The sequence below is a fragment of the Rosa chinensis genome, chromosome 7 (genome assembly GCF_002994745.2).
Source record: "Rosa chinensis cultivar Old Blush chromosome 7, RchiOBHm-V2, whole genome shotgun sequence".
NCBI classification, from domain to species: domain Eukaryota; kingdom Viridiplantae; phylum Streptophyta; class Magnoliopsida; order Rosales; family Rosaceae; genus Rosa; species Rosa chinensis.
Genome location: NC_037094.1, coordinates 10,253,786 through 10,279,553, shown reverse-complemented (window position 1 = coordinate 10,279,553; position 25,768 = coordinate 10,253,786). Strand labels below are relative to the sequence as shown.

General features: G+C 37.8%; 2 protein-coding genes and 1 pseudogene across 3 annotated transcripts; all 3 read left to right on the top strand.

The window, feature by feature from the left end:
• The first annotated feature begins 483 nt into the window (after positions 1–483).
• LOC112179758 (mitochondrial outer membrane import complex protein METAXIN) lies at positions 484–4,514 on the top strand. 2 transcript variants are annotated; one of them, XM_024318238.2, is made up of 6 exons: positions 484–727; positions 1,177–1,511; positions 1,687–1,763; positions 1,932–1,992; positions 3,311–3,458; positions 4,049–4,514. In XM_024318238.2, exons 1-6 carry the CDS (start codon positions 586–588, stop codon positions 4,225–4,227), a joined length of 942 nt encoding a protein of 313 aa, XP_024174006.1. In that variant the 5' UTR covers positions 484–585; the 3' UTR covers positions 4,228–4,514. The 2 variants fall into 2 exon arrangements, with proteins under 2 accessions (XP_024174006.1, XP_024174005.1); XM_024318237.2 differs by having other exon boundaries at positions 3,311–3,473; positions 4,049–4,513.
• A 9,576-nt stretch (positions 4,515–14,090) lies between these two features.
• Positions 14,091–15,843, top strand: LOC112177383 (annotated as a pseudogene).
• A 3,820-nt stretch (positions 15,844–19,663) lies between these two features.
• On the top strand, positions 19,664–23,458 carry LOC112179857 (probable UDP-N-acetylglucosamine--peptide N-acetylglucosaminyltransferase SEC). The gene is made up of 10 exons (XM_024318348.2): positions 19,664–19,991; positions 20,079–20,171; positions 20,247–20,348; positions 20,443–20,610; positions 20,707–20,795; positions 21,205–21,326; positions 21,511–21,692; positions 22,013–22,294; positions 22,706–22,853; positions 22,943–23,458. Exons 1-10 carry the CDS (start codon positions 19,692–19,694, stop codon positions 23,278–23,280), a joined length of 1,824 nt encoding a protein of 607 aa, XP_024174116.1. The 5' UTR covers positions 19,664–19,691; the 3' UTR covers positions 23,281–23,458.
• Positions 23,459–25,768: the final 2,310 nt, after the last annotated feature.

Below are 25,768 nucleotides of genomic sequence, written 5' to 3'. Positions count from 1 at the left end.
AAAACATAATAAAAAAACATGAGTTTGTGGGTTGATTGCCATTCTTCATAATTTTATAGGAATGAATTAATGTTTATGAGTTATGTTGAAGGTGAAATATTCGAATTTTATGTTAAAGAAATATAATAATCAGATATTTTTTTTTTTGTACTATTCTCTATGAATCCACTAATTTTTCCTCCGAAACTTGGATTTTTCCTCCTCTTCATAAACACAATGCGATTCTTCATCATTTTTTGGGTCATTTAGGAGAAAATGAAAATGAATTAATGCTTTTGGGTTATGTTAAAGTTGACATAACTTCAAGTACCAAACTGTCCCCTTTAATACATCAGGTATCAAACTGTCCAAGTAGCAATACCTCAGGTACCATAGGAGTAATTTACCAAAAAAAAAAAAATGAAGAAGAATCTAGACCGACCCGTGTTCATTGTGGCCCACCCGGATCCGCCCCAACTCAGACTCAGTGTTCATTGTGTTCATTTTAGCACCAAGCCAATTTGCAAGACCCTGAAGAAACGTCCCCATTCCCACTTTGCTTCTGGCTCTGTGTTCGCTTCCGCAAAATCGGTTTCTGCAGTCTGCATGGAAGACTACTCTCTCGTGGTGAGGAAGCCCTGTTTCGGCCTCCCTACTGCTTGCCCTTCATGCTTGCCTGTCTACTTCTACCTCAAATTCGCTGACATTCCCTTTAAATTGGACTATAATCTTACCTACCCTGATTCTGGTACAAACCCTAATTCTATCTCTGTCAAATTTAGTTTTCTCCTCAGTTCTTTTATCGGGTGTGGATTGTTCTTGAAGTTTTGTGCATTGTGTTTTGGATTTTAACTTGAATGCCGAGTTCTTAATTCCTCAATGCTACTAATGTTGGGTTTTCATTCAACGTATTTAAAAATGTGATGGCAGTTGTGCATATATATCTTGGTTTCTTGCTGTTATACATTGTGGTTTTTTGCGGCTTTGATTCAGTATAGCTGGGTTTCTGTAGCCAGGAATATGTAATTTTATTGGCACTCGCAACTATCTTGTGTTTGTGAATTGATAGAATAACAAGTTCAGTAGCTAGAGTTGCTTTTCTTTGGTTATGCCAATGGAATCTTGAAATGTTATTTTGTGTGTGGGTGTGAGTCTGAGAGAACACGATAATCAATGGATTCTGGTCTTTTGTGTTAGATAAAATTCCGTATGTTGAATCTGGTGAGTACGTGGCCTATAATAATGAGAAGGGTGGCGTCATTGAGACACTAAAACAAGATGGCATTGTTGATTTGGACACCGAATTTCATTCAGTCCCAGAGTGGATACCCATGAATGCTATGGTTAACTCCTGGCTTGCTGATGCAATCAAGTACGAGCTCTGGGTGGGAACTGATGGTACATCTGCCCAAAGTATATATTGTTCTGATCTTCCATGGCCAATAGGAAAAATTTTGTTCTTGAAGCAAGTGTACAATGTAAAGAAGCAACTTGGGATTACTAAGGACAATGCCGAGGAAATGGAAGACCAGGTCCATTATTTCCACTGAACTTAGTAATTTCTCTGTCTTGTCTTTTCTACCTTCCCTCTGGTCTTCTCTCTCTCTCTCTCTCTCTCTCTCTCTCTATATATATATATATATATATATATATATATATGTTTGAAATCATATTTTATGATCTGAAAATTGAAAAATTAATGGACAGATATATAAGAGAGCCAGCAGTGCGTTTGGAGCTCTGTCTAGTACCTTGGTGGATCAGATGTTTTTATATGGAAACAGGTGATTTACTGAATATCTTATATTCTTAGATTCTTGTTTCCTTTCACAATGGAACCTGTGGACAACTCTTCAACTTCCTTCATTTTGTATTAACATACTTTAAAAATGAAGTGGCAACTATTACTAACCCGCTGATTGTATTTCACCTGCGTTTTTGTTTTTGAGCAGGCCATCAAGTTTGGATGCAGTCTTTCTGAGCCAGGCACTTATCACTCTTCAAGCATTACCAGTAAGTCAAAGTTCATGTTAGCACTTAGCACCATTCATGTTTAATTGGATCAGTTACTTACTTTGAATCCATGGGAAATTGAGTTGCCAGCCAGAATTTGAGATTTCATTGTAGCATCAGATAACCGAGAGAGTATTAATTGCTTAATTTCTATATTAAGAAAAGAGTTTGTGAGAAAATTTATTGAATCGGAGATATGTAAATTTGAGTCATACCAAGTAGAACTGCAAAGTGCTCCGACCGGGTTAAAAATTATGATCTGCACAGTTGTCTATATGATTTTATCAGTTTTTAAATTTTAACTTTTTTGCAACTTTATTCTATGTTCTGAACTTATAAGCTTTATATTGATATTTTTTAATAAATCCCTAGTGATTGATTTGTATGAAAAACCAAATATCAATACAAGAATCAATATATGGTGCATGTACTTGTCTTATAGCTAGTTTAGACAAAAGTTTTGCATTCTAAGCTTTTTTTTGGGTCTAGGCTATAATACATTGTGAAGCAGAATTCTTTTTTTGGTCTGTGAGATTAAGATTCTGGTGCGGGTTCAAGTTCCACTATCAATAATCAAAATGGAAAAGTAGGTTTGAAATATACTTTTGTGTCTGGCCCGGACAATTTTTTGAGAGTATAGGAAGAGATGGAATGTATACATGACACAGTTTCAGTTGACAAAAAACTACTGGTTCTGAAATGACATTCCAACTTCCTTTCCTTGAAACAAAATTTGACAAGATAACTGACAGCTTGTGAATTGAGTATATCTTCCCTGCCAAAATAGAGAGTTAAAACAACCAAGTGTGATACTGCTACCGGACTGAAACTCAGATCTCATTGGTATGTGCACAAAATTTGACCCAATCTGTGATTAAATTTTAAGTCGATGAAGTCTTGGAAGCAAGTTTTAGGAGGCAGATGACTTTCCTGACGATTCATTTATTGCTTTATTGTTCATCTCTTAATTGAAATAAGGCATGCTGTCCTGCCTTCTTCCTTCAGATTTAATAGCTGCTAGGTTTCAAGACCTGCTTTGATCTTTCCCGTACCATGTTTTGACGTGCGACTTATATACACAATGTTATTGTGGTGACAGTGCTGATTCTGTATCTCAAGGTTTTTATGATATCACGAATTAATGAAGAATCTTGGATTATAAATAATGATTTCAAATCTCTTGTAAATATTATTCCTGATATATTTTGATTTTTCTGAAGGAAGTTGTATTATTTTTTTTGTGGTCCTTTTCTTATGTTTTCCTTTTCAATTTACTTTTGGAGTATCTTAACACTGCTTGCTATTATGTACTTTTTAGGAAACATCAATTCTCCATAACAAGCTGTTAGAACATGAGAACCTGGTTGGGTATGCCAATAGGACTAAAATGGCGCTTCTTGATGCGGGTACTTCATCTTCAGTCCCAAACTTCCATGCAAACCCTTCATCATCAGCTCCGAGAAAAGGTCCTTCAAACTGGCGTGAGACACTTTCATATACTTATTCAAGTCTTGTATGTCTGTCTAAGATAGTATATAATAATTTGATTTATTGATCACCTTTACCAAAGCAGGTCATTGCTCTCTATTTTTGTTTATATAGTGGGATTTGAGAGCAGAGGTGGTCTGACCACTAGCAGTTCACCATCTTATTTTTCTTTAGAAAACGTAGGATGTTATTTCTGTGTGATAAAAGCTATTAATCTGAGCAGACTGCATTAGGCCTTTCTTGCACTGAAAGCTGCAGTTTGTATTTTTGTAGTTTTTTATTTTTTATTTTTTTTATCATGTGAGATACCTGCTTTCTTGCACATTAATGAAAGACAAAACTAATAGGGACATGAAATCCTTCTAAAAGATACATAGGTAATGAGAGGCAAGTCATCAATTATTAGAACCTAGCATGTGTAGCATGTGTTTATGGGTCTGAACTTGAAAGCTTAAATATTATGTGATTAAAATTTTATTTAATTATTGGAGTTAGATTATCTTAGATCAGGGCCACCTTGTTCGTAATTTAATTTGCATGTTTCTGTTATTCTTATTTTATTTATCAGGTTCTAAGCCCATGACCAAAACCAAAAGGGGAAAAACAAAGGAGGAAGATTTTAAGAGAAGGGCCAAATATGTTTTTATAGCACAGCTGATTGCAGTAGTTCTTTATGTCACTCTCATGGATCAAACAGATGGGTTTGACGTTGAGGATGATGATGAAGACTTTGATTACAATGAGTAGAAAGAAGGTTAATCCTTTCATCTGATTTGTGATCTCTACACCAGTATTTTTGGCCTGGTAGCATCCCTCTGGTTTTAGGGCTTTGCTTTGCTGAACAAGATCATGAAATAGGGTTGAACTATGATGCAATTCAATATGAGATTATAATGTTTAATTTTTGAACCCACTGTGAAGTATACTCAATGTGAAGTGCAAAGTGTTATACAATGATGTAATTCATACATACGATTTCACTGCTGCTATTCTGTGTGAGGTCTTGCTTGGTGTGGTATTTTAGATTTCTTAGCAAACAAGTTTATAAAATGCCTGCCCCTTAAAAATCTATTCTCAGCAAAATTCACAACTGACATTTACCATCAAATTCATGTTGCATAGCACTTTCAAACGTGCACAAGTGAAATGGCAATACCATGCAATCTAAAATTCATTTGTTCCCTAGAACTATGCTGATTTGAATACTTGGAAAAGGATGCATGAAATAGTGGTTGTTCCAAATTACTTTTGTATTTGCTGCTCAATTCCCAAATGACATAAATAAGACATAATTTACAACCCCGGTGATCCGGATCCTTTGCAAATAAAAGTTGCTTCTAGCAGCTGGATGGAAAAGTTCCACAGGTTTTTTAAGATCCAAAATAAATAAAAGTTACATATCCAAATGCTGTGCTCCAGCAGGTATTTCATGCAAAACTTATTACACGGCTTGTTGCAGCTGAATTATATCATCAGTTCCACTTCTGCACCTAGCTATTCCCGCCTCTTTTGTATTCGCCAAGTCACTGAAAGGAAGTTGATGATCAAGATCAGATGTAGTTGAAGATGTTAAATGTGAAGGATGATCAAATTTACAAGCTGGCCCAAATTTGCGTATGCCGTAGCGACTGTAATGGGTGCAAATATTCTGATCCTGGATTTAAACAAATTTTGAATCAATCTTTGTGGGGTCAATGGCATGCAAACATGAAGCCGTAATATGCGAACAAAATCCCACAGATGTAGTCAAGAATCTGTATGTTGAAACTTGAAAGCAAACATGCAAGCAATATTTCACTACAATTTTATGAAATTAAGCTAAACTGGACCAAAAACTCCCAAAGTCATGGAAAAAGGGAATAATTAATTGCATTTCCCAAATTATTCATCACTCATTAATAAAATTATATATAACAGGTACCTCCTACGTACCTACTACTAATGTAAATTAGTTTTACCCATGTTGTCAAGATGATAAGTCCAATTGAGCAACAAGGGGGGCCAATCCGCAGTTGAGCCACTTCCTTAATTAAAAGGGGAAATAAGTCCATCACAACAGCAGGAGCAAGACCATTTAAATTCCAAACAAAAGCATACTTTTTATCATCCCGGAAACAAATTCATCTTGTTTTTGCTCCACGCAACATAAAGTGAAAACACTTTTAAGATGATATTCCAACAATTATAAATTCATTGTTTTATCAAAAAAAGAAAAGAAAAAAAAAAGGATAATAAATTTAAAGAATGTGAACTTACTGGTCTCAAAGGCAGGCCCTTGTCACTGAGGGTAAATGAGAGGGATACCGCAGTCTGACTTTTTGGATGATGATCTTGCAATTAGATTTAAACCTACTGTCCCTGTTCTTAAAAAGAAACTGCACAAAGGTTGTCCAGGTCGTTCTGGGAATTCATCAACTTGATTTGACGGTCGATATAGTTTATATAAACATTGGTTTCAGTCCCTGAGTTGTTGATGACATATGGTGGAGGTGCAGGCATGCTTCTTTCTAGATAAACTGGTGCCTAAACATGCCACAAGCCAAAAAATAATTAAAGGGAAACGCATGCATGGGAAAATGTAATGGAGAACCGAAGTGTTTTTATATGTTCTCGAACTGGAACCACGAAACTATAGCAACTTGTTAGTGCAAAACTGCAAATTGCACGGCATCATATTTCCCATGTAGAGATTTCATTAACTTACAACCTCTGTGTGTGTGTGTGTGTGTGAGAGAGAGAGAGAGAGAGAGAGAGCTATGACGTTATTATCATCAAATGGATGAGACTCATTAAAACCATAAACTCTGTATCATTGGAGTGATAAAAAGAATACCTGATAACTATTCCATTCTGTATTTTGGGAAGGAACCCGCTGAGATGGTGGCATCGTCATTCAATGATCTTGGTGCAGACCAAGATGATGATTGTGATCCACCTTATAATGATGCAGGTTCACCATTATCAAATCCAGACGGAGGGTCAGATCTTCCTGCAGCATTAGGATCAGGGTGATTAAACCCGCAGTTTGATCCTAAACGGAATTGGACATCTTGGATGCTTCAAATGAGCTTGCTCTCTTTCTGGCCAGGGCCGTGATCGATGATGTGTTGGCTCAACTGAATTTGGAAGAAATTGGCAGCAGGCTGCCACCGAATTGCAGCGCAACCGAGATTTTGCGAATGGCTCAGTCACGGGTTTCTGCTCTCCATGCTGGTGAGATCGAGGCTCCTGAGATGTTGGGGAGGTGGGACTGGCAGGATTGTGGAGGATGCAAAGGACAAGATCACAAAGCTCTTAGAGGAGTATGAAAGTGGGGGTGTCGTGGCTGAAGCCTGCCAGTGCATTCGTGATATCGGAATGCCTTTCTTTAATCATGAGGTGGTGAAGAAGGCGCTGGTTATGGCAATGGAGAAGAAGAATGACAGTATGCTGGATCTGCTTCAGGAGTGCTTCAGAGAAGGACTGATCACAATCAACCAGCTGACCAAAGGCTTCACCCGGATCAAGGAAGGGCTAGATGACTTGGCTCTAGACATTCCAAATGCAAGGGAGAAGTTCAGTTTCTACGTGGAGCACGCACAGCAGAAGGGTTGGCTCCTGCCTACCTTTGGTTCATCTGCCGCGGATGGTTCTCACTGACCATAGGCTGCAAACTCTTGAGGAGAACATGTATTTTCAATTGCTTCTCTCATGTATGTTGTTGATCTATATTTGTACTGTTTAAATGTTGCTCTTGCACTCTTAAAAAGGTGGATCAATAGTTATTATGGGTATGAGATATTTAGATTGATCGATTTTATTCTGATGCTTCGTTTTTCTTAGTGGTAGTGGTACAACCTGATCGATATTAGCACGATCCCCGTCCCATGAAAATCTTGGTTGTTTTTGTTTTGCTTTTGTACTCTCTCTCTCTCCCTGCTCCCACGTATAAATGAGTTCCACGCGCTCGCCCCCGCTTGGACGAGAATCTATTTTTCTCTATTCATCTCCAAATTTATTGTCTTTTCTTTGTCAGATTTTTTTTTTTATCATGTGTTTTCTAAGTTTTATTTTCGCGGTAATCTAGTTTAGAGTATAGTTACTTAATCCTTTGGGTACGATACTCTTATTTAAAGTACGTACTCCCATACTCCCGTCATAAACCCACACGCCACCAGTATCCTTTGAGTATGATACTGGGCTTCAGCATTACTATCACAAAAACAGTAACTAGCTAGCACCACAAAGGCGGACAGCCTTTGTGATCCCATCACAACGCCACAAAGGCGGACTCAATGCTAGCATGACAAAAATCACCCCAAAGTATGGCACAAAAAAACATATTCGAAATCCAGTAAATCTATAAATACATAAGGCTTCCCCATATCTCGCAAATGAATGTCCAACGACGTGTCCCACACGCTAAGATAATCTCAAGTTCAAAATAAATAGGCGAGAAACAATAATAAATATTATTCCACCAAAAATCCAATTTCCGATAATATTCCAGAATTCTTAAAGTCAACGAATAATATATAATAGTAAAATACCGGAAATCACATCGAAAAATAATTTGTCAAAAAATCAAATAAATTATAATTTCATAATCTCCGTAAATGAAATCATATTCCCAAAAACAATCCTAAATCCAAGCCTGAGCATAATAAATTCATATCTAAAATTCATATGAAAAAAAATTCAACGCCAAAATTATAATCCAAAGCGAAATATTATGCTCGATAAATAAACAAATTAATAATTTTAAAAATAAATGCATACATCATTATTTAAAACAAAAATCCACTCGGTCGGTATTTTCCTCCAATGGAGGCTCCTCTCGTCCTATACAAAAATAATGCTCATAAACAGATCATTACAGGACATAAATTTATTTTACAATAGTTAGAAATCAAAATTCTAAACGTCTCCTTCAATTTCTACTCCTTCAATCCACCTCGGATTCCATCCAAGCTTCACCAAAAATAACAATTCATCGATTTATAAATTCTAAAGCGAATTCGAGATAAATCCGACTGTCGGATTCTGGTAAATCGAGAACTGAAATTCTGAATTTCAAAAATTCGTAATCTATACAAAACTCCTCCAATCTTCATCAAAATCATGTACGCAAGTTCTACAACGATTATAGAATTTAGCTAGCCAAAAACAGGAACCAAAACTCTGCCCTACGCGCTTCCACGGGCCACCTACAGCTCCACCCGCCACGAGCAACTCCACCACAGGCCACCAGATTTCACCAGCAAGCTCATTTCAACCATCCAAACATCTTTCTCAACTACCACAAAGTCAGAAAATACATGGAAATGCTCGAAACCAAGCTCAACAGTAAAACCCCATTTTTGAACAGTGAAGATTTCAAACCTTCGATTGTTCCTCCATGCTTCAAATCACTGCAAGAGGTTTGGAGAGCATGAAGTGCGTCTCAAGGCGCTTCTGATGGACCTAGTTTCATCGCCGGAGATGACTGGATTTGAGAGAAATTGGCGTTGACCACTTTCTACTACAGTAACCTTAAGCTTCTCAGTGTTGGTTCTCTGGCCAAATTGTCACAAGCCACAGTTGCAGACTTCAAGGGGAGGAGCAGATGCGTTTGTGGGAGCCGGTAGCTCACTTGTTGGTGGCCGAACTAAAAAGAAACGCCGGAAAGAGAGAGAGAGAGAGAGAGACAGACAGACAGACAGAGACAGAGACAGAGACAGAGAGACAGACAGAGAGAAGTTACTGGGTGGGTAGGTTCTGACCTACCAACATTGATATTTCAAATTTATACCATTTACTCCAAACAGTAATTTTAGTATTTCGCATATAACTTTAGCATACAAGCTCCAATTTTTACATACTACATATTCATGCGCTCAGTTTAAGAAAATTTCATGAAGAAAATTTTCTCAAATTTTGACCCGAGCAAAAAGTTTACTTTTACGGCCATTAAAAGTATCGGAAGTTATTATTCAAAAAAAAAAAAAGTATCAGAACTTAAATTAAAAGTGAACGATAATTGTTTATCATCTAATAACTATTAAGTAAGTAAAATTCTAAAGTTTGGGGCATTACACTGTTAAGAATCAAGGGAGGGGTTTAACATGTCCAATTAAAAATTAGGCTAAGATTTCCTAGATATGTTGAATATGATTTGAACGTGATACGAAATTGAATCATCATTTGAACATGCTGATTGAGAAATTGTTCACGTCATACTATCCAAAACACAGTTCAATTATAACCATATGCCTACAATACTTTAGTAATTCGCTTTCTCCTTATCGTGAACTCCTTCATGTCTAATCAAAATGCTATTTTTTTTAACTTCCAGATTCTTTGCCTTCACTTCTTTTTTTTTTTTTCATTGCAAGCAGAAACTATACAGGTGAAGCTTTCTACGAGAAAAATTATAACAGAAATACAAATATTAATGAACAAGTTGAGGATAATTATGACTTTTTATCTCTCTATAAGGTCGTTTTTCATCTTTGTAGAAAACTAGGTTATAAATCAATTTGAAGACATAAAAGTGGTCGTTTTTCCAAATTTCTCCCTGCAGAATCATCCTGCTGCCCATAGTATTGAAGAAGTTATTGGTATTGCTGCAAAAATTGTGTTATTGTACTTACCTTTTCGCTGTAAAATCCTTTTCTTTAAAATCCCTACTCGACTGGATTAATACTGGTTTCTGGGGCTGCAACAGTTTTCAAGGAACTCAAGTCCCTGAGCAAGAAGCATCCCATTCTTCTCATATAGATGGATGTAGCCGAACACTCCTTTTCTCAAGCCAAACTTTGATGGGTCTGTACACCAATTTCAACTGCTGCAGGGTTCCACATCAGAGATCATCTAGGGATGCCTTTGTTTGCTTTGGCTAAAGATCAATGAAGTTTTTGTTTCTGATTACTGAAGTTGTCTATGAGGACAAAACCAGACTAATTTGAAGGTAGAGAGGTGATTCAGTTTGAGATAGCTACAAGGTCTGAGCAGCTCCATGTTCTTGTGCAAGAACTCACAATCGCCAACCAGATTTAACATATCTCTATTCAAGGGGGATAGTGAGACCATTTTAGAGAGTGACAAATTTTTAGATACGGAAGTTTAATTTCTGAGTTTCTTCAGAGAAAGTTTCTTGGGATTTAGAAACCCGGCCACTTAGTTAAGAGGTATGTGAGATTGTGAGTAGTAATTTTGATAGCGGCTTATATAGAGTTATCTAAAGGATTGCATTTCTACACCATAAACAATAACATAGCTTCCAAAAACAAGCAGGCATTTATCCGAAAAGGAGTTCAGGAAGTAAAAAATAGTGAGATATTGCTAATTCTCTCTTAATATTATCTTGAAAATCGTATCGTATCGTATCATTACCATCATCCTAGAGAAAAATTATCAGCTCAATGTAGAAGCATTATACTAAAAAGATTCAACGAAGGACAAGAGAAAAACTTTCCTGATTTTTTTTTTCCAAACCAAAGTCAACACTTCTTTTACTCCATTGAGGCTGGTATCGGTAATGTTCATCCTCATTTTACCTCTCTTCTACTACGTTATATATCTATGAAATTTTGTAAACCGATCTATGATTCCTGGAGGCTTAATTTTACTTTTTCTTTAACCAGAATGACAAACCTGCTGAGCCTGATCATATATAGAGTTGATGTAGTTGATATTGGGACTAATGATGTAGCTTTTCCCATCTATACGAGCCGTGGTTCAAGCTCTGCAGAGACTGTGTAAGTAATTAGGGTTTTACTATGTTTTTATTACTTCAATGACAAATAATGACTTTTGTGCTAGACATTGTTATTTCACCGATTTGATCAAGTACTTTAGGGAGATTATGTATTGTTCTGTATTTGAAGCAAACTATTCTCCTTGTATGATGTGTGTGTGTGAGTGTGTGTTTTCTATTGGAATATTGAAACTCTTCAGAATCTATTCTCTTCTGTATTGAGTAACGTGTAATGTGATTTTCTGATTCATTTCTTAGCTTTATCAGCTTCTGTATCCTAAACCACTTTTCGAATATTTTGTGGATCTTTAGTGCTGTAATTTTGATGAGTCTATAGCTTCAGGGAAAATTTATTTTACCAGCTGTTCTATTTGACATTATTTTGGATTTCTTAATGTCCTGAGACTTTCCCCCGAAGGATTTATTCAGTTTTCTTGTATTAAGTGAATAACTTAGTTCTGACATTCCATCGTACAGGATTTGTGTTCTACTGCTCATCCTTGCATAGAGGTTTTGTGCAGTGTGATTGTTGGTATATTTTTTGATAGCTTCTACTTTGTATTTGAACAAAATATAATCGAAACCACAACTTTGTTGATTTGATTAATTTGCAGTAGCAAATGAAGCATGAACATATCAACTTAACCCAGCAAACTTGTGCACTTGAGTTTCTGAACTTGTTCACCCTTTTACATCAACCATCTATTTCCTTATATGAGGTACAAGATTAACCTACAAAATATCTAAGATGAAAGCATATTAAACTAGATTAAAAGTACTTTAGATACAAAATATCTAACTTAAATTTGAGTGGAGCAAATAGTAATGCAAGTAGCTGTAAAATATCTTTCACACAGTTAAGACTTTCACGACAGCAAGTTTTGCAACAGCGAACGGACTCTACCTTTAGCGAACAGACTTAGTTATTTCATGAACTGTTATTAGCGAACACTACTTCTCAGTGAACTCGCTTTTGACTCTTCCCTGCAGTAACCTCATCTTGCGAACGCACTTTAGCGAACATTCGCAGCGATCTCACTTCACGAACGCACTCATCTCGCGAACGTACTTTAGCGAACATTCGCAGATGGAGCAGGAAAGCATTAATTCTAACAGTGATGTCTATAGTTTCATTAATGTCAAGTATGAGTAATATGCCTGCAATTATAGCTACGATTTCAATATTACTGTTTTTCTATTTGCTTGTATTTCAGCAACATGACCAAATCTGATGTTCATCCGTGGATTACTGCACAGCAGATTCGTACAACTGTTATTGAATCTAGCTATTCTACTTATTGCTCAACTTACTCCAGCTGCTCTCCTCTTAATTGAAATTGCAACAAAGAAAATTCCACGATCGCCAATCACTATTCCATCTATTCCAGACCCGCTACCAGTGCAGCGTCCGTATGAAGGGCCGCTTATTAGATCTCTCCCTCCCACAGTTCATTATACTCCCCCAACAGTGCTGCTTAAGAGATTTATTAAAGGCCTTGCACTAAAACTTCCAGAGATCAATGATTTATCTCCGTCTTCTTCGTTTGTCCCGTATGTTGTTGATGCCTCCTTAGTAGAGGTGGCAAACGGGCCGGTAGAGGTGGCAAACGGGCCGGCCCGGCCCATTTTAAGCTAGCCTAGTCGTGCTTCGTGCCGTACTTGGGTCGTCCCATTTATTATTGTGCCGGCCCATTTACTTAAACATTAAGCCCGGTCCTGCCCATGGCCCGAGCCCATATAGTGCCGGGTTGTGCTCGTGCCGGGTCAATAAACCGGCCGTGCTCGTGTCTACCCACTATAAATCACGATTTTAAAATCTTAATTTGAACAAATAAAAATTAATTTTATATAACTATTTAGAAATTAAAATAAATTAAGTTCTACAACGTTTTTCTTAATCTTAGCTTTTTAAAATTAGTTTTCTAATAATTTTTTATATTCCACTATAAGAAATAAAGAAAAAAAAAAAAACTCAAAATATATTGTTTTTAGTATATTATTGTGAGATTAATCTTTATTAATATAATGAAGATTTAGTATCATATTATTCTTACCGAAATCTTGAAAAGTGACCTAGCACTTTCGCTCTGCTAGGGTTTATCGTGGATGGCTGTCGACGACAATTCTTCAGGCCTCGGCCTGTTCCTTTCATGGGGATTTCCTCAGGCTTCGGCCTCCTCATTCTCTTGGTTGTATTTGTTGCTTCCAAGCTCTTCAATGGTTTGCTGCTCGAAAGCGACGGAGGTCGCTCAAGTGTGGTTGGTTCGACGTTGCTAATGATTTCAGACTTAGGTGGCAAAGTTCACATTCTCTAAGGGTTCATTTTACTATTTGCTTCGGAGATTGTTGATTTTTGTTTGAAATAAAGGTGCTTTATCTTCCTTAAAAGGTGGGTGTACTCGGGGTGGCCTGGGGCTTGTTCTTGTTATAGAATAGGCGTTTAGGGTTCCCTAAGGAACGATTCTTTCTGTCGACCCCATAGGGGTGTTTCATTTTTGTACTGCTTGCTGAATCTATATAATGGGCTGATCGACCTCTTGTTCTTCAAAAAGTATCATATTATTCTTTCCTTTATTCTATAGTTGTATTATTATGAGATTAGTCTTTATTAATAAACATATATTTAATATTTAGAAAAAAATACTTGTGTCAAAACAAGGATATACTATTTTATTTTACTATTTTGACAACATAAAAGAAATAGCATTGGTGGAATTGTCATGAGATTTTAAATAATATTCAAATTTCATCATTGTAGTTTTTTAATATTTTTAAAAACAAAATGAAATTTTGTATTTGTAATGGGCAGGCCCACAATATGTCGTGCTCGGGCCGTGCTCGTGCTTAGCGACCCGTTTGCCACCTCTACTCCTTAGTTTTCTATACCTTTTGGATGGTGTTTCACTATAAGCCACTTGCACCAAATGCCCCCCCTGGCCCAGATGACCCTCCTGGCCCAGATGGTCCCCCTGGCCCAAATGACCATGCTGTTGGTACTCAAAATGTGAAGGTAGTATATTTTCTGTGACACTTTCCTGCATTTTTGGTTTAGTATCCTGATTAAATAGTGGACATTTCTTGTTTTCATTATCTCCCTTGCTACCAGGACATTACTCTCTTGTGTGTTTTTATATGCGTTTTGAATATTTTATGTTATATTAGGTTTTTAGTGTTATGTTACCTCTTATTATGTAATAATCTACGACTCCTGTTGTCTCAATAGGAACCATACCAACTTGTTGGGAAAACTGTAGTGGATCCCTTGGACGAATACAAGAAAACTGTCGCTTCCATCATTGAGGAATACTTTAGCACTGATGATGTGGGACAAGCAGCATCTGACCTCAGAGAACTAATAAGCTCAAGTCAGTATCCTCACTTCATTAAGCTCCTTGTTTCCATGGCAATTGACAGGCCGGCATGATAAGGAGAAAGAGATGGCCTCAGTTTTGCTCTCAGCTTTGTATGCTGAGGTCATCTGCCCTGCGCAGATTCAAGATGGATTTTATATACTTCTTGCCTTCTTGGTTCTGCTGATGACCGTGAAGTGGACATACTGGATGCAGTAGACATTTTTGCCTTGTTTCTTGCTCGTGCAGTGGTTGATGACATCCTTCCTCCAGCCTTCTTAACAAGGGCAAATAAAGCACTCCCTGAATCGTCCAAGGGAGTTCAGGTAATTCAGACTGCAGAGAAGAACTATATTTCTGCTCCACACCATGCAGAACTTGTGGAGAGGAGGTGGAGCGGTAGCACTCACGTAACTGTTGAAAAGGTGAAGAAAAAGATTTGTGGTTTGTTGAGAGAATATGTGGAAATTGGAGACACTCTTGAGGCCTGTAGGTGCATTAGAGAGTTAAGAGTTCCGTTCTATCATCATGAGGTTGTGAAAAGAGCTTTGATTCTTGGTATGGAGACTCAGACAGCTGAACCATTAATAACGAAGCTGTTAAAGGAGGCGGCTGAGGAAGGCATTAATTATTTGTTCCAGTCAGATGGCAAAGGGCTTTTCTCATCTGGCAGACAGCCTCGATGACCTTGCACTTGACATTCCATCAGCAAAAACCTTGTTCCAGTCGCTGGTCCCCAAGGCAATATTTGAAGGTTGGCTTGATGATTCATTTGTGGAATCCTTAAGTGCAGATGGTGAGGTGCAAGTTGGAGATGAAAAGGTGAGGCAGTTCGAGAAAGAGATTGTGTCCATAATTCACGAATACTTTCTCTCGGATGATATTCCCGAGCTCATTGAAAGCCTTGAAGATCTTGCAGCACCTGAGTATAATCCCATATTCTTGAAGAAGCTGATCACACTTGCAATGGATGGAAAGAGCGGTGAAAAGGAAATGGCATCTGTTCTGCTTTCTGCCCTTCATACTGAGATCTTCTCGGCCGAGGACAAAGTTAATGGATTTGTCTTGCTTCTGGAATCTGCAGAGGATACAGAGTTGGACAACTTGGATGCTTCAAATGAGCTTGCTCTCTTTTCAGCCAGGGCCGTGATCGATGATGTGTTGGCTCCACTGAATTTGGAAGAAATTGGCAGCAGGTTGCGACCAAACTGCAGCGCAACTGAGACTGTGCGAATGGCTCAGTCACTGGTTTCTGCTCGTCATGCGGGTGAGAGGCTCCTGGGAGGTTCTCACTGACCATAGTTGGTTCTCACCTCCACTTTTCTGGCCGAAATACATCTCTATTTGATATATTTTGAGGTTTACATTGAATACGCCAGCTAGAATTCTAAAGAACAATAGTTCACATATATTTCTGTGACTTGTATATGTTATCGTACTATTAATATCTCCCTAATTTGGAGCTCTATTGAATACGCCAGCTAGAATTCTAAAGAACAATAGTTCACGTATATTTCTGTGACTTGTATATGTTATCGGTGGTACTATTAATATCTTCCTCATTGTGTTTTGAAACTTTGTCTGGTTGTTATCTGTCATTGTCTCTTTCTGACCCGGAACTTCTGATTTTGTCCCTTTTTATTTCTATTGACACTTCCTTTTATTATTCTTTTACATCGATCCCATCTTTTTCTTTTTCTATACATTCTGGAAAATGAGCTATACAACTGCAACTGGAACATAGAGAAAATGTTGTTTTGATCCTAGAATCAAATAGAAATCAAACGAAAATTTCAATTGCATTTGTTCATGACTCATTAAAACATTAAAATATTAAAACAACTTTGGCCTCTGTGCTTGAAGAAAAATCAGGACCAGATTAAACCAGGCACACCTATATATTAATCTAATTAATCATCTGTAAATTAGAACGATTTTTTTTTTCTCTGGCAAACAAATTGATAAACTCACATTAAACCAACGAATCAAACCCAGCATACTAGGTTAAAACAAACTAACAGAAGATTGGCCAACAGCCAAATCCAGTAAACAAGTAAACAACTAGCAATACAAACAACTACAAGCAAAGACCAACTCGTACAAGGGGGAGCTTAATTAGACTCTGCTAATCCCATTCCTGATATGCTAGTTTGGCTTCTATCAAATGAACAACTTAAGCAGAAATCTCTTCGTTAGGGCATGGTTAATTGACTTCTTCTGATACAATTGTTTGCAATTACGCTCCACGTACAGATGATACTAGCAGTCAAAAATGTGAATTCCCATCAATATTCTGGGCCAGTAGGGCATCAAGGAAAGATCTGAATACTGATGTTTCTAACAGAAGGTTTCGGATAAACAATCTCGTGTTTTCATGCCATGCTAGGAATGTCTTCAGTACTTGCTATCTTTCAATTTTCCCCTTCTAGCAGTTGTGCGTTGGAGGCTCTTCCTCTTTTTGGACTTCATCAGCGTCTTTGGGGATCAAGAAGCTCGGCTGGTTGGTTGAAGAAAGCAGTTCTGCCCAGATCCTATCAGTAATCACAACCTGGTTCTGGCTCTCAGTTATATGCCAAATATCAAAAGTAAAAAAAGATCAATATGTGAGTCTTAACTTCAAACTCTGAGAGCAAAATTTTGAATGAGATACATATTAAGACGAAGCAGTTAAAGTAGAGGCTTCAACCATTCAAGTTTGACGATAAACAAACTTATAAGAGAAAGGATAACTACAAACCCAACTACAAAGCCTGTGAACCTGCCATTGCTCCATGAACGGCACTTTGAGCAAGCAGTGTGCAGTAGACATTTAACCTATAAAACGATTGCATGAAATATTGACTAGCTTCTTAGGTGACATATCTGTTCTTACTTCTTTTCTTCTGTTATTTTACGAGTATTCCCATCCACCTAGCTAACTATTCCGTAACGAAGAGAAAACATGCATCAGTGTTTCTAGCTGCTTATCTAAATGGAGATGACCATCACTTTTCTAAGTAGCTCGAACAAGAGGTGGTCTTTTCTAGTGTATTTTTTCTGCACTAATCTGTTAAAATATTTAAAAGGTGGTCTTATCAAAACCAACATAGAAGTGCACTGAACAGAAAGCAAAAAACTGAAAACAGACAAATGGTACCACAAAGTACATGCAATAAACTACTTACCCAGCCAAGAAGAAAAACAAAACCAAAAAAGGCTCGTCAGCTGAAAATGATGGGTTTGGCATTCATGAATAACATCATCATTTGACTATGATGGGTTATTTTGGGTTTGTTTAGGACTGGGAATATAAAAGTAATAAATAAGAGGATCATCTCAGCTGAAGATTCAAGTCAGCTTGTTCCAAATTGTTAGGTTGCCTAATAAAGTGAGGAAAAGCTCTAAGAACCAAGAGAAAGTTTGTGTGATGGAGAATGGGATAGAACTACACAGTTATATATAAACCCCAGAACTCTATGAAATATAATTCATTGGCTCATCAGCTCAACCGCCCAACGACTTTACTACTTTTGACTCATAAACCCCACAGTTGGTGGCTTCAAATTGCCAAAGTTGCTTGACCTAAACATTATAAGGCTTGGTTTGATTCAGCAAATTAAGCTCACTATCACTCAAGAGCAATCACCTCAACTTTATAAACCTTTTCATCCATCTGCCTACTACAAAGACCAAAATAATGGAGATTGTTTTGGCATGTATGTATCGCATCATAACCAAATTCTGCATCTGTAAAACAAAACTCTATCTGGAAATTTGTATTATGCAAGTCATAATAGCAGCATATGGTTTGTATAGAAGAAGAAGCAATTCAGAAGAAATCATTAGTTATTCTCAGGGCTAGACTCTGGCACATAAATTTCTATATATTCCGAGTCTCTACAAAATATTCTTGTAAACAGATCCCAAACAACAACCAGCTCAGAGACATAAAGACAGTACATGGCTCCCAACCGCATACCTCAAGTTGTTCATGAAGCCGCTTTTGGAGTTCTACCTGCAACCGCAATGCTTCAGTGATACCCATACTGCTCCTGCAAGTACACAGGAAAAAGTTTCAAGATCGTTTCAATTTAATACCTCATAGATAAATCAGTAGTCAGCTTGGTGAAATCATGTTTTTTTTTTTTCAGTACCTACCAATACATTGAATTTGCATATTTGAATTAAAAAATTTATCCAACCATTTAACGAAAAGATGGTGATAATTAACAACCAGTAACTAGAGTTGTACAGAAACTTAATTTAGCTTTCTTATATAAAATAGTTTGGTCCGACGAGTGGGACAATCTCTCAATTAATCGTGTGACGCTGAAAGTTGCAGTGGACAATACATGAAACTTTTCTAACAGACATAGCAATGGTTTCGAAATACAGAACATAAAAAAGGAAAAAAAGTTTTGAGATAAAAGCAGGATACATGATCTTCAATTTTCTAGGTGAGAAAAAATACATACGTTTTCAAGTATGTAGAAATCATGTCTTCAACAGGAGTCAGATTCTTCTCACAAGTTCCTGAAACAAAAACAAGGGATTTTACTCGATCGCCACTTAATTACTAGAATCTTTTGTAACTATGGTAATTCTCTTTGTCAGCTGACAAGAGATCGATCTTGACTATCTATCTATCAGATATTGACATATGCAAGGCTACATAGTTGCTCAGAGTTTAAATAACAGTCAAGTTCCAAAAGAAGTTCATCACTGCCGGAAGACTAAATGGATAAAGATCCTGAATCCTGATTATTCGTCACATGCATGGCTATTTTGTCAACCCGAAGCTGTTAAAGATGCTATTGAGGCCATAATATGGAGAACAAAGGAGGTAATAATTACTTTCTGATGGCTCTAGTTTGTATCTGGCTGTCTTATATTTCTGAAAATTAAGAAAAGAAAAGAAAGTCCAGCAAAGTTTTATACTACCACCATCTTGTTAGAGCTAATAGAAAACAAAGTTATGTACTACCACCATGGCTGACGCACTTGACGCCGTCAACGCGTCAGCCAGTATTTAATCACATTCATCAAAATGTTTGCTCCAGAGGTTGCCACGTGTCGTCGGACCCACTTCAAGCCGTTTAACCTCTACGCTCTTTAGTCTTTACAGCTCTCTGTTTTTCTCCCACTTTGACTTGGCCACAGAAAAAATGTCGGGACAGGAACCCCAACTAGCTAACCACCACGCCAAGGCCGCCGCCAATCTCAACGTCGACCCACCGGAGACCGACGCCGCCGTCCCTTCCACGTGTCATCCCCCGAGGGACTCCGACGCCGCCGATGGCGAAGCTAAAAGATTGACCAAATTGGGAAAAAGCCGGTCCAGAAATTTCAAGGTGGAGTCCCCCATGGATTATGGACCTGACCCAGACGGCTACTTGCCTTTGCCTGGTCAACCCGTCTCTTCTTCTTCTTCCTCCCGTGAAGAAAAAGTCAGCAGCCTCAAAACTGTAAGACAGCTTCTTCAATGGCGGCAACTTCTGTTAAAGCATTTTACTGTGGTTTAACGCTGTTTTAGCGGCGGCCATTGCTTGTAGGGTTTGGTTCATGTTGCGAGGAAGATGCCGAAAAATGCGCATGCCCATTTCATTCTGGGACTAATGTATCAGAGGCTGGGTCAGCCTTCAAAGGTAGATTCTTGAATTGGTTGTTTTTTTTTTGGTCTAGTGTCATGATAAGTGTAATTATGAGTATTTGGGTTTTAGGCTGTTTTGGCATATGAGAAGGCCGAAGAGATTTTGCGCCGGCCCGAGGTTGACATTGATAGGACAGAGTTGCTTTCACTGGTTCAAATTCATCATGCGCAGGTAGGATTAGTCTTTTGTGGTACAATGTGGGCTTTGGGGTTGAAGTTTGACTTGTTTTTGCTCAAGGATGATGTGGTTTTTGTCAAATGTGTAGTGTATTATGCTAGAGAGTTCGGTGGATGGTAGTTCGGATGAAGAACTTGAACCTCAGGGGCTTGAGGAGATTCTCTCGAAACTAAAAGAATCGATGCAGTCAGATGTAAGACAGGCAGCGGTATGGAATACTCTCGGTTTGATACTGCTTAAAACTGGCCGTCTCCAGGTACATTGTCTGTATTGAGTATTGACACTCTTGATAATAGTTGCTTTTTCTTTTTAACTTTCTGACAGTTTCTGATATGGACTTCGTTATTTTCAGAGTGCCATTTTGGTATTGTCATCTTTGTTAGCATTTGCCCCTACCAACTATGATTGCCTTGCAAACCTTGGGATTGCTTACCTTCAAAGGTAATAGTGATTCACCCTTTTGTTTTTCAAGTGTTTTGTTCCCGGCTACTAGAGTAACTAAGAAACAAGGGAAGCAACAATTGTGTGTAGGCACAATTACGTGTTTATTGTGTGTGAGCATGAATCTCATTGCCGGTATGAGCAATGGTTAACTCAAACATTGCTACCATTTCAAAATTATGTGGAGTGGTAGTATTTAATTTTATGTTCTGCAATAGAAGTGCAACAATCTTTCTGCCTGCATGCATGTCTGTATTGTGTGCTTATTATGTTACAGTAATATCTCGGGGTTATTCTCATGCTAGACATTGGATGAAATTACTACTTTTCAACAACCTAGTGATTTCTTTTATATGTTTTGATCTCCTATAGTTCTCTAACCTGAAACTGTTGCATGTTCTAATTTCAGTGGAAATTTGGAACTGTCAGAAAAATGTTTCCAGGAATTGATCCTCAAAGATCAAAATCATCCCACCGCCATGATCAATTATGCTGCGCTTCTTTTATGTAGATATGGTTCAGTTGTTGCAGGTATAGGTTTGATGAGTTTGGTTCCAAGTTTCATTAACTCTTCCATTACTTTCTTACAGTATACTATTTAAGCTTTTAGGATAGTTACTGGTGGATACCAGTCAATTTTTGTAGGGTGCTGCTTTAATATATGCCCTGGTCAAAGAACCTGCATCATTATAACTTACCTTTGGTTAATTCTCAGGTGCTGGGGCAAATGCTGGTGGAGGTGCTTCTGCAGATCACATTTCTGCTATCAATGTTGCAAAGGAGTGTCTGTTAGCATCCTTGAATGAAGATCCTAAAGCAGGACATATCTGGGCTAATCTTGCAAATGCCTATTATATGACCGGTGATCATAGAAGTTCCAGCAAGTGCTTGGAGAAGGTGCTTATGGCTCATTGCTACATTTATTTATTGCTTATTTACTGAGGTTGTCCATTGGTGTCTATTCTTCATGGAAAGTTTATTATTTTTTAAATTTGATTTCTGGAAAACAGTGGTGCAGAACTTCTCTGTGTCTAACTCAATTCATAATGGCAATATGGCATAGTCAATACTTTAGTACTCATGCTTGTGTTGCATGTTGATTTGTATTAGAAGGACTAGACTTTGATGCTACTTTTTTCCAAAATGACTGTTGAAAAGAAAAAAAAAATATTTGAAATTGACTCCAGCCTTTTCTTTTGCTATTGTATCTTCCTTAGGCGGCCAAATTAGAGCTCAATTGTATGTCTACACGATATGCTGTTGCAATACACCGAACCAAGGATGCAGAACGGCATCAAGATCCCCACGAACTTTACTGGGCAGGAAATGAAATGGCTTCAGTTATAAGAGATGGAGACTCTGTTTCTGTTGAACTTCCCATAGCATGGGCAGGGCTTGCCATGGTTCACAAAGCCCAACATGAGATTTCTGCAGCATTGGCCACTGAACAGAATGCCCTGACAGAGGTGGAAGAACACGCTGATTACAGTTTAAAACAGGTGATTCAAAAGAGCTATCATGATGTCATTTACTTCTATTGGCATATATGACAAAATGAGCTCCCTGTGATAATGGACGACGTGACAGGGAAAATCCTTGTATATCCTAGCATGTAAACTTGTCCTAATATTCTATCATTTTGTACAACATATGTTTTCAAAGTTTTACATACATTCAGGTTAACTAATTAAAACAACAAGCTTTTCACCAAGGATATTGTGAGTACTGTATCTGTATTATAGTAGAGACTACAATTTACTTTTCAGGAGCCAGTTTCTTTTATGGCCTACTTTTGTGGAGCTAGTTTCGTTTATGTTCTTACTTTTGTTGCGTATTGTGGTTTATGCGTGTTGTTGCTTTATTCATGTCCACTAAGGTATATTTTTATTTTTGTATCCTACTTCAAGTAGGCAATAGCTGAGGATCCAGATGATGCTGTGCAATGGCACCAGCTTGGTCTTCATAGCCTTTGTGCGCGACAATTCAAAAAGTCTCAAAAGTACCTCAAAGCTGCAGTTGCCCGTTTTAAAGAATGCAGTTATGCATGGTCAAATCTAGGTATTTCCAATCTCAGAACAGTTTTCTACATCTATTTTCTTCCTTTCTCAGTGAAGTTTACACTAGTTAATTTATACATACATCACTAGGTATCTCACTGCAACTATCAGAGGAGCCTTCACAAGCGGAGGAAGTATACACGAGGGCCTTGTCATTGGCGACAACTGATCTTGCCCATGCTATATTCTCCAACCTCGGCAATCTGTACCGCCAGCAGAAGCATTATGAACGTGCCAAGGCAATGTTCACGAAATCTCTTGAACTCCAGCCTGGCTATGCTCCAGCATTTAATAATTTGGGTCTTGTATTTGTTGCTGAGGGTCAATGGGAAGAAGCTAAGTTCTGTTTCGACAAGGCGCTCCAGGCAGACCCAATGATGGATGCTGCCAAATCCAACTTGATTAAAGCTGTGTCTACATCAAGATAATAGACAGGCTTAAGCTCGTCTATTTGTACCCAAGATTAGAGTAGGTAGATTTCCTCAGTGATGATTAGGGTGGTAAAATTGTACTTATTCAGAAGAAAAGGAGAAGGTGCCTGCCTTAATCTATATGCTGCTTTTTTTTTTGTACAGAGATACTTATGAAGAGCTAGAATTTGCATCATATCACATTCTAATACAGAAAACTCTCCTCCCTAATGATTTTTGAAAACAAAAATAATGTGTGCAATAGTGAGCAATTTATAATCGGTTTTGCACGCTGATGTTTGTGAATGCGAAATGTGTCTCCAAATATCACAACCCGTGATTCACCAGTATTACTATCTTTTGTTTATTCTCTATGCTCTAAAATTCAAAAAATTTAATTAAGTGGTTTCGTTTCCTTTAAACGAGCCTGTATGCCCATCTCATAGATTTCGAGTACTCACTTTTGATTCATATCATCAAAGACACGACACTGCGGATAGATGTTTATGGAGTCATGTAAACAAATTGACCAATCTAGTTTGATATAGTATCTAGGAACTGAAGTGTCCAGATACATCGAGTTGCTTGATTTTCCACCACTAGTTCTAATTGATGTGAAGCCCCGAGTTGTGACATTGATATGAAAAGATGAAGACTCTAGAGACTACTATGCTTCCTTGCAATAACCGCCTTGGACGCCCATATATTTTCCTCGTTGAGTCCCAAATGTCAAGGAAACTGTTTAGAAAATCCACTCAAGGTATAGGTACTAATGGCTTCAAGCTTAGGTACCATGGCTATGCTCAATGTTAGAAGCTTCACCATCAAGTCATCCAAAAACAGATACCCTTGCAAACCAACTATAAAAACAGTATCCCTTCTCTCCCACAAAGACCAACCTATAAGCTTCACTACCTTCAAATCCATGGTGAAGACCGAAACTTCAGGTTCCCCAAGCAGGACTACGGCCATTACCGGTACCATCCTGTCCACCTTGATCTCTTCAGATCCTGCTTTGAGTGCACAACGAGTTGCAGATGGTGATAATCGTGCCTTGGCACTCCTACTACCTGTAATTCCAGCTATACTTTGGGTGCTTTACAACATCCTTGAGCCAGCTTTAAACCAAATCAACAGAATGCAAAGTGAAAAGGGAGTCACTAGCCAAAAAAGGAAGTGAGAAAGCCACAAAGGTTTCTTTTCACAAGATGGTCACTCATGCACTTCTTTGGAGTCGGGGTGTAGGGAAAAAAAAAAAACACATGTTGTATTATTTGGCCTTGTATCTGATGTGTTGCTTGGGTGATTCAAATTGAATAGTAAAGCTTTTTATGGTTCTTTCAAAAAGTTGTGGTAGCACGATGGGTTGAGCAAGGCAGCACATCAAGGCGAGGTATTTTCGTCCAAGCTAAGAGCATCTCCAACAGTAGAAATTGGTTTTTAGTTAAATTTAGCTAAAGCTGTGAAATATAACTATTGATTTAGTAATGTTGCTCCAGCAATAGTAGCTATTTGTAAAAAATAACTATATTTTACCAAATCGTAAACTGACATGTGGACAAAAGAAGAGAGAGAAATATAACTTTTGCTTTAGCTATGTAGAATAATCTAGCTAAATATAGCTAACCATTTTAGCTATAGTTAAATTTAACTTACTTATAGCTAGTCTGTTGGAGCTGAATTTTGCATTAGAAATAGTTATATATAGCTAAAAACTGAGTTTAGCTACTCTGTTGGAGATGAGCTTGATGTAATTTTGTCAAATTGCTACCCACGCCGTAGCGGATGGGGGTTGTGCTCAGTGACTTCACCGCCAAAGGGTAGGTGGTGAAGAGACGAAGATTGCCTCACCCACCCAACCCAACCTCAATCATACATCCATCAATCTAATGCCCTACTTAGTTACAAACCTCCGTTACGAGGCTCGGCAATAATAAAAGCTAATATAAACCTTATAAATATTTATATCGTTTATAATTTTGCGGATGTGGGACTTAAATAAACATGTTGCTCATCTAAATTATGAAGGATAAGTGAAACTGACACTTGAGATTAAATGCACAGTTTTAAGCCTAGTGCATGGCGGAGAATATCTACACTAGAACTACCCAAAACCTAAATCACAAACATGAGGTATCTATCATCATTGTACTTGAACAACCTCTGCTTTTGAGGACAGAGGACCCGTAGTGGTAAATTAAGGACTCTGGGTTTGCTTAATGGACTTCAAATCCTCATCCAAGTGGTAGATAGTAATGAAGAGACGAAGATTGCCTCACCTGATTTGGTTACAAAACCCCACTACAAGGCTTGGCAATACTAGAGTTTAGAACTAGACATTATAAACAGCATTTAAAGTTCTTGATATGTGGGAATGGTTATATTAATAGTGTGAATCTCCTTCTAATAGAGCTGCCTAAGAAAAAGGTGGTTTGTGCTTTATTTAGAATATCTACATCAGAACTAGTACCCATCGAGTACATACTGGCTTTCTTATATATCGAAG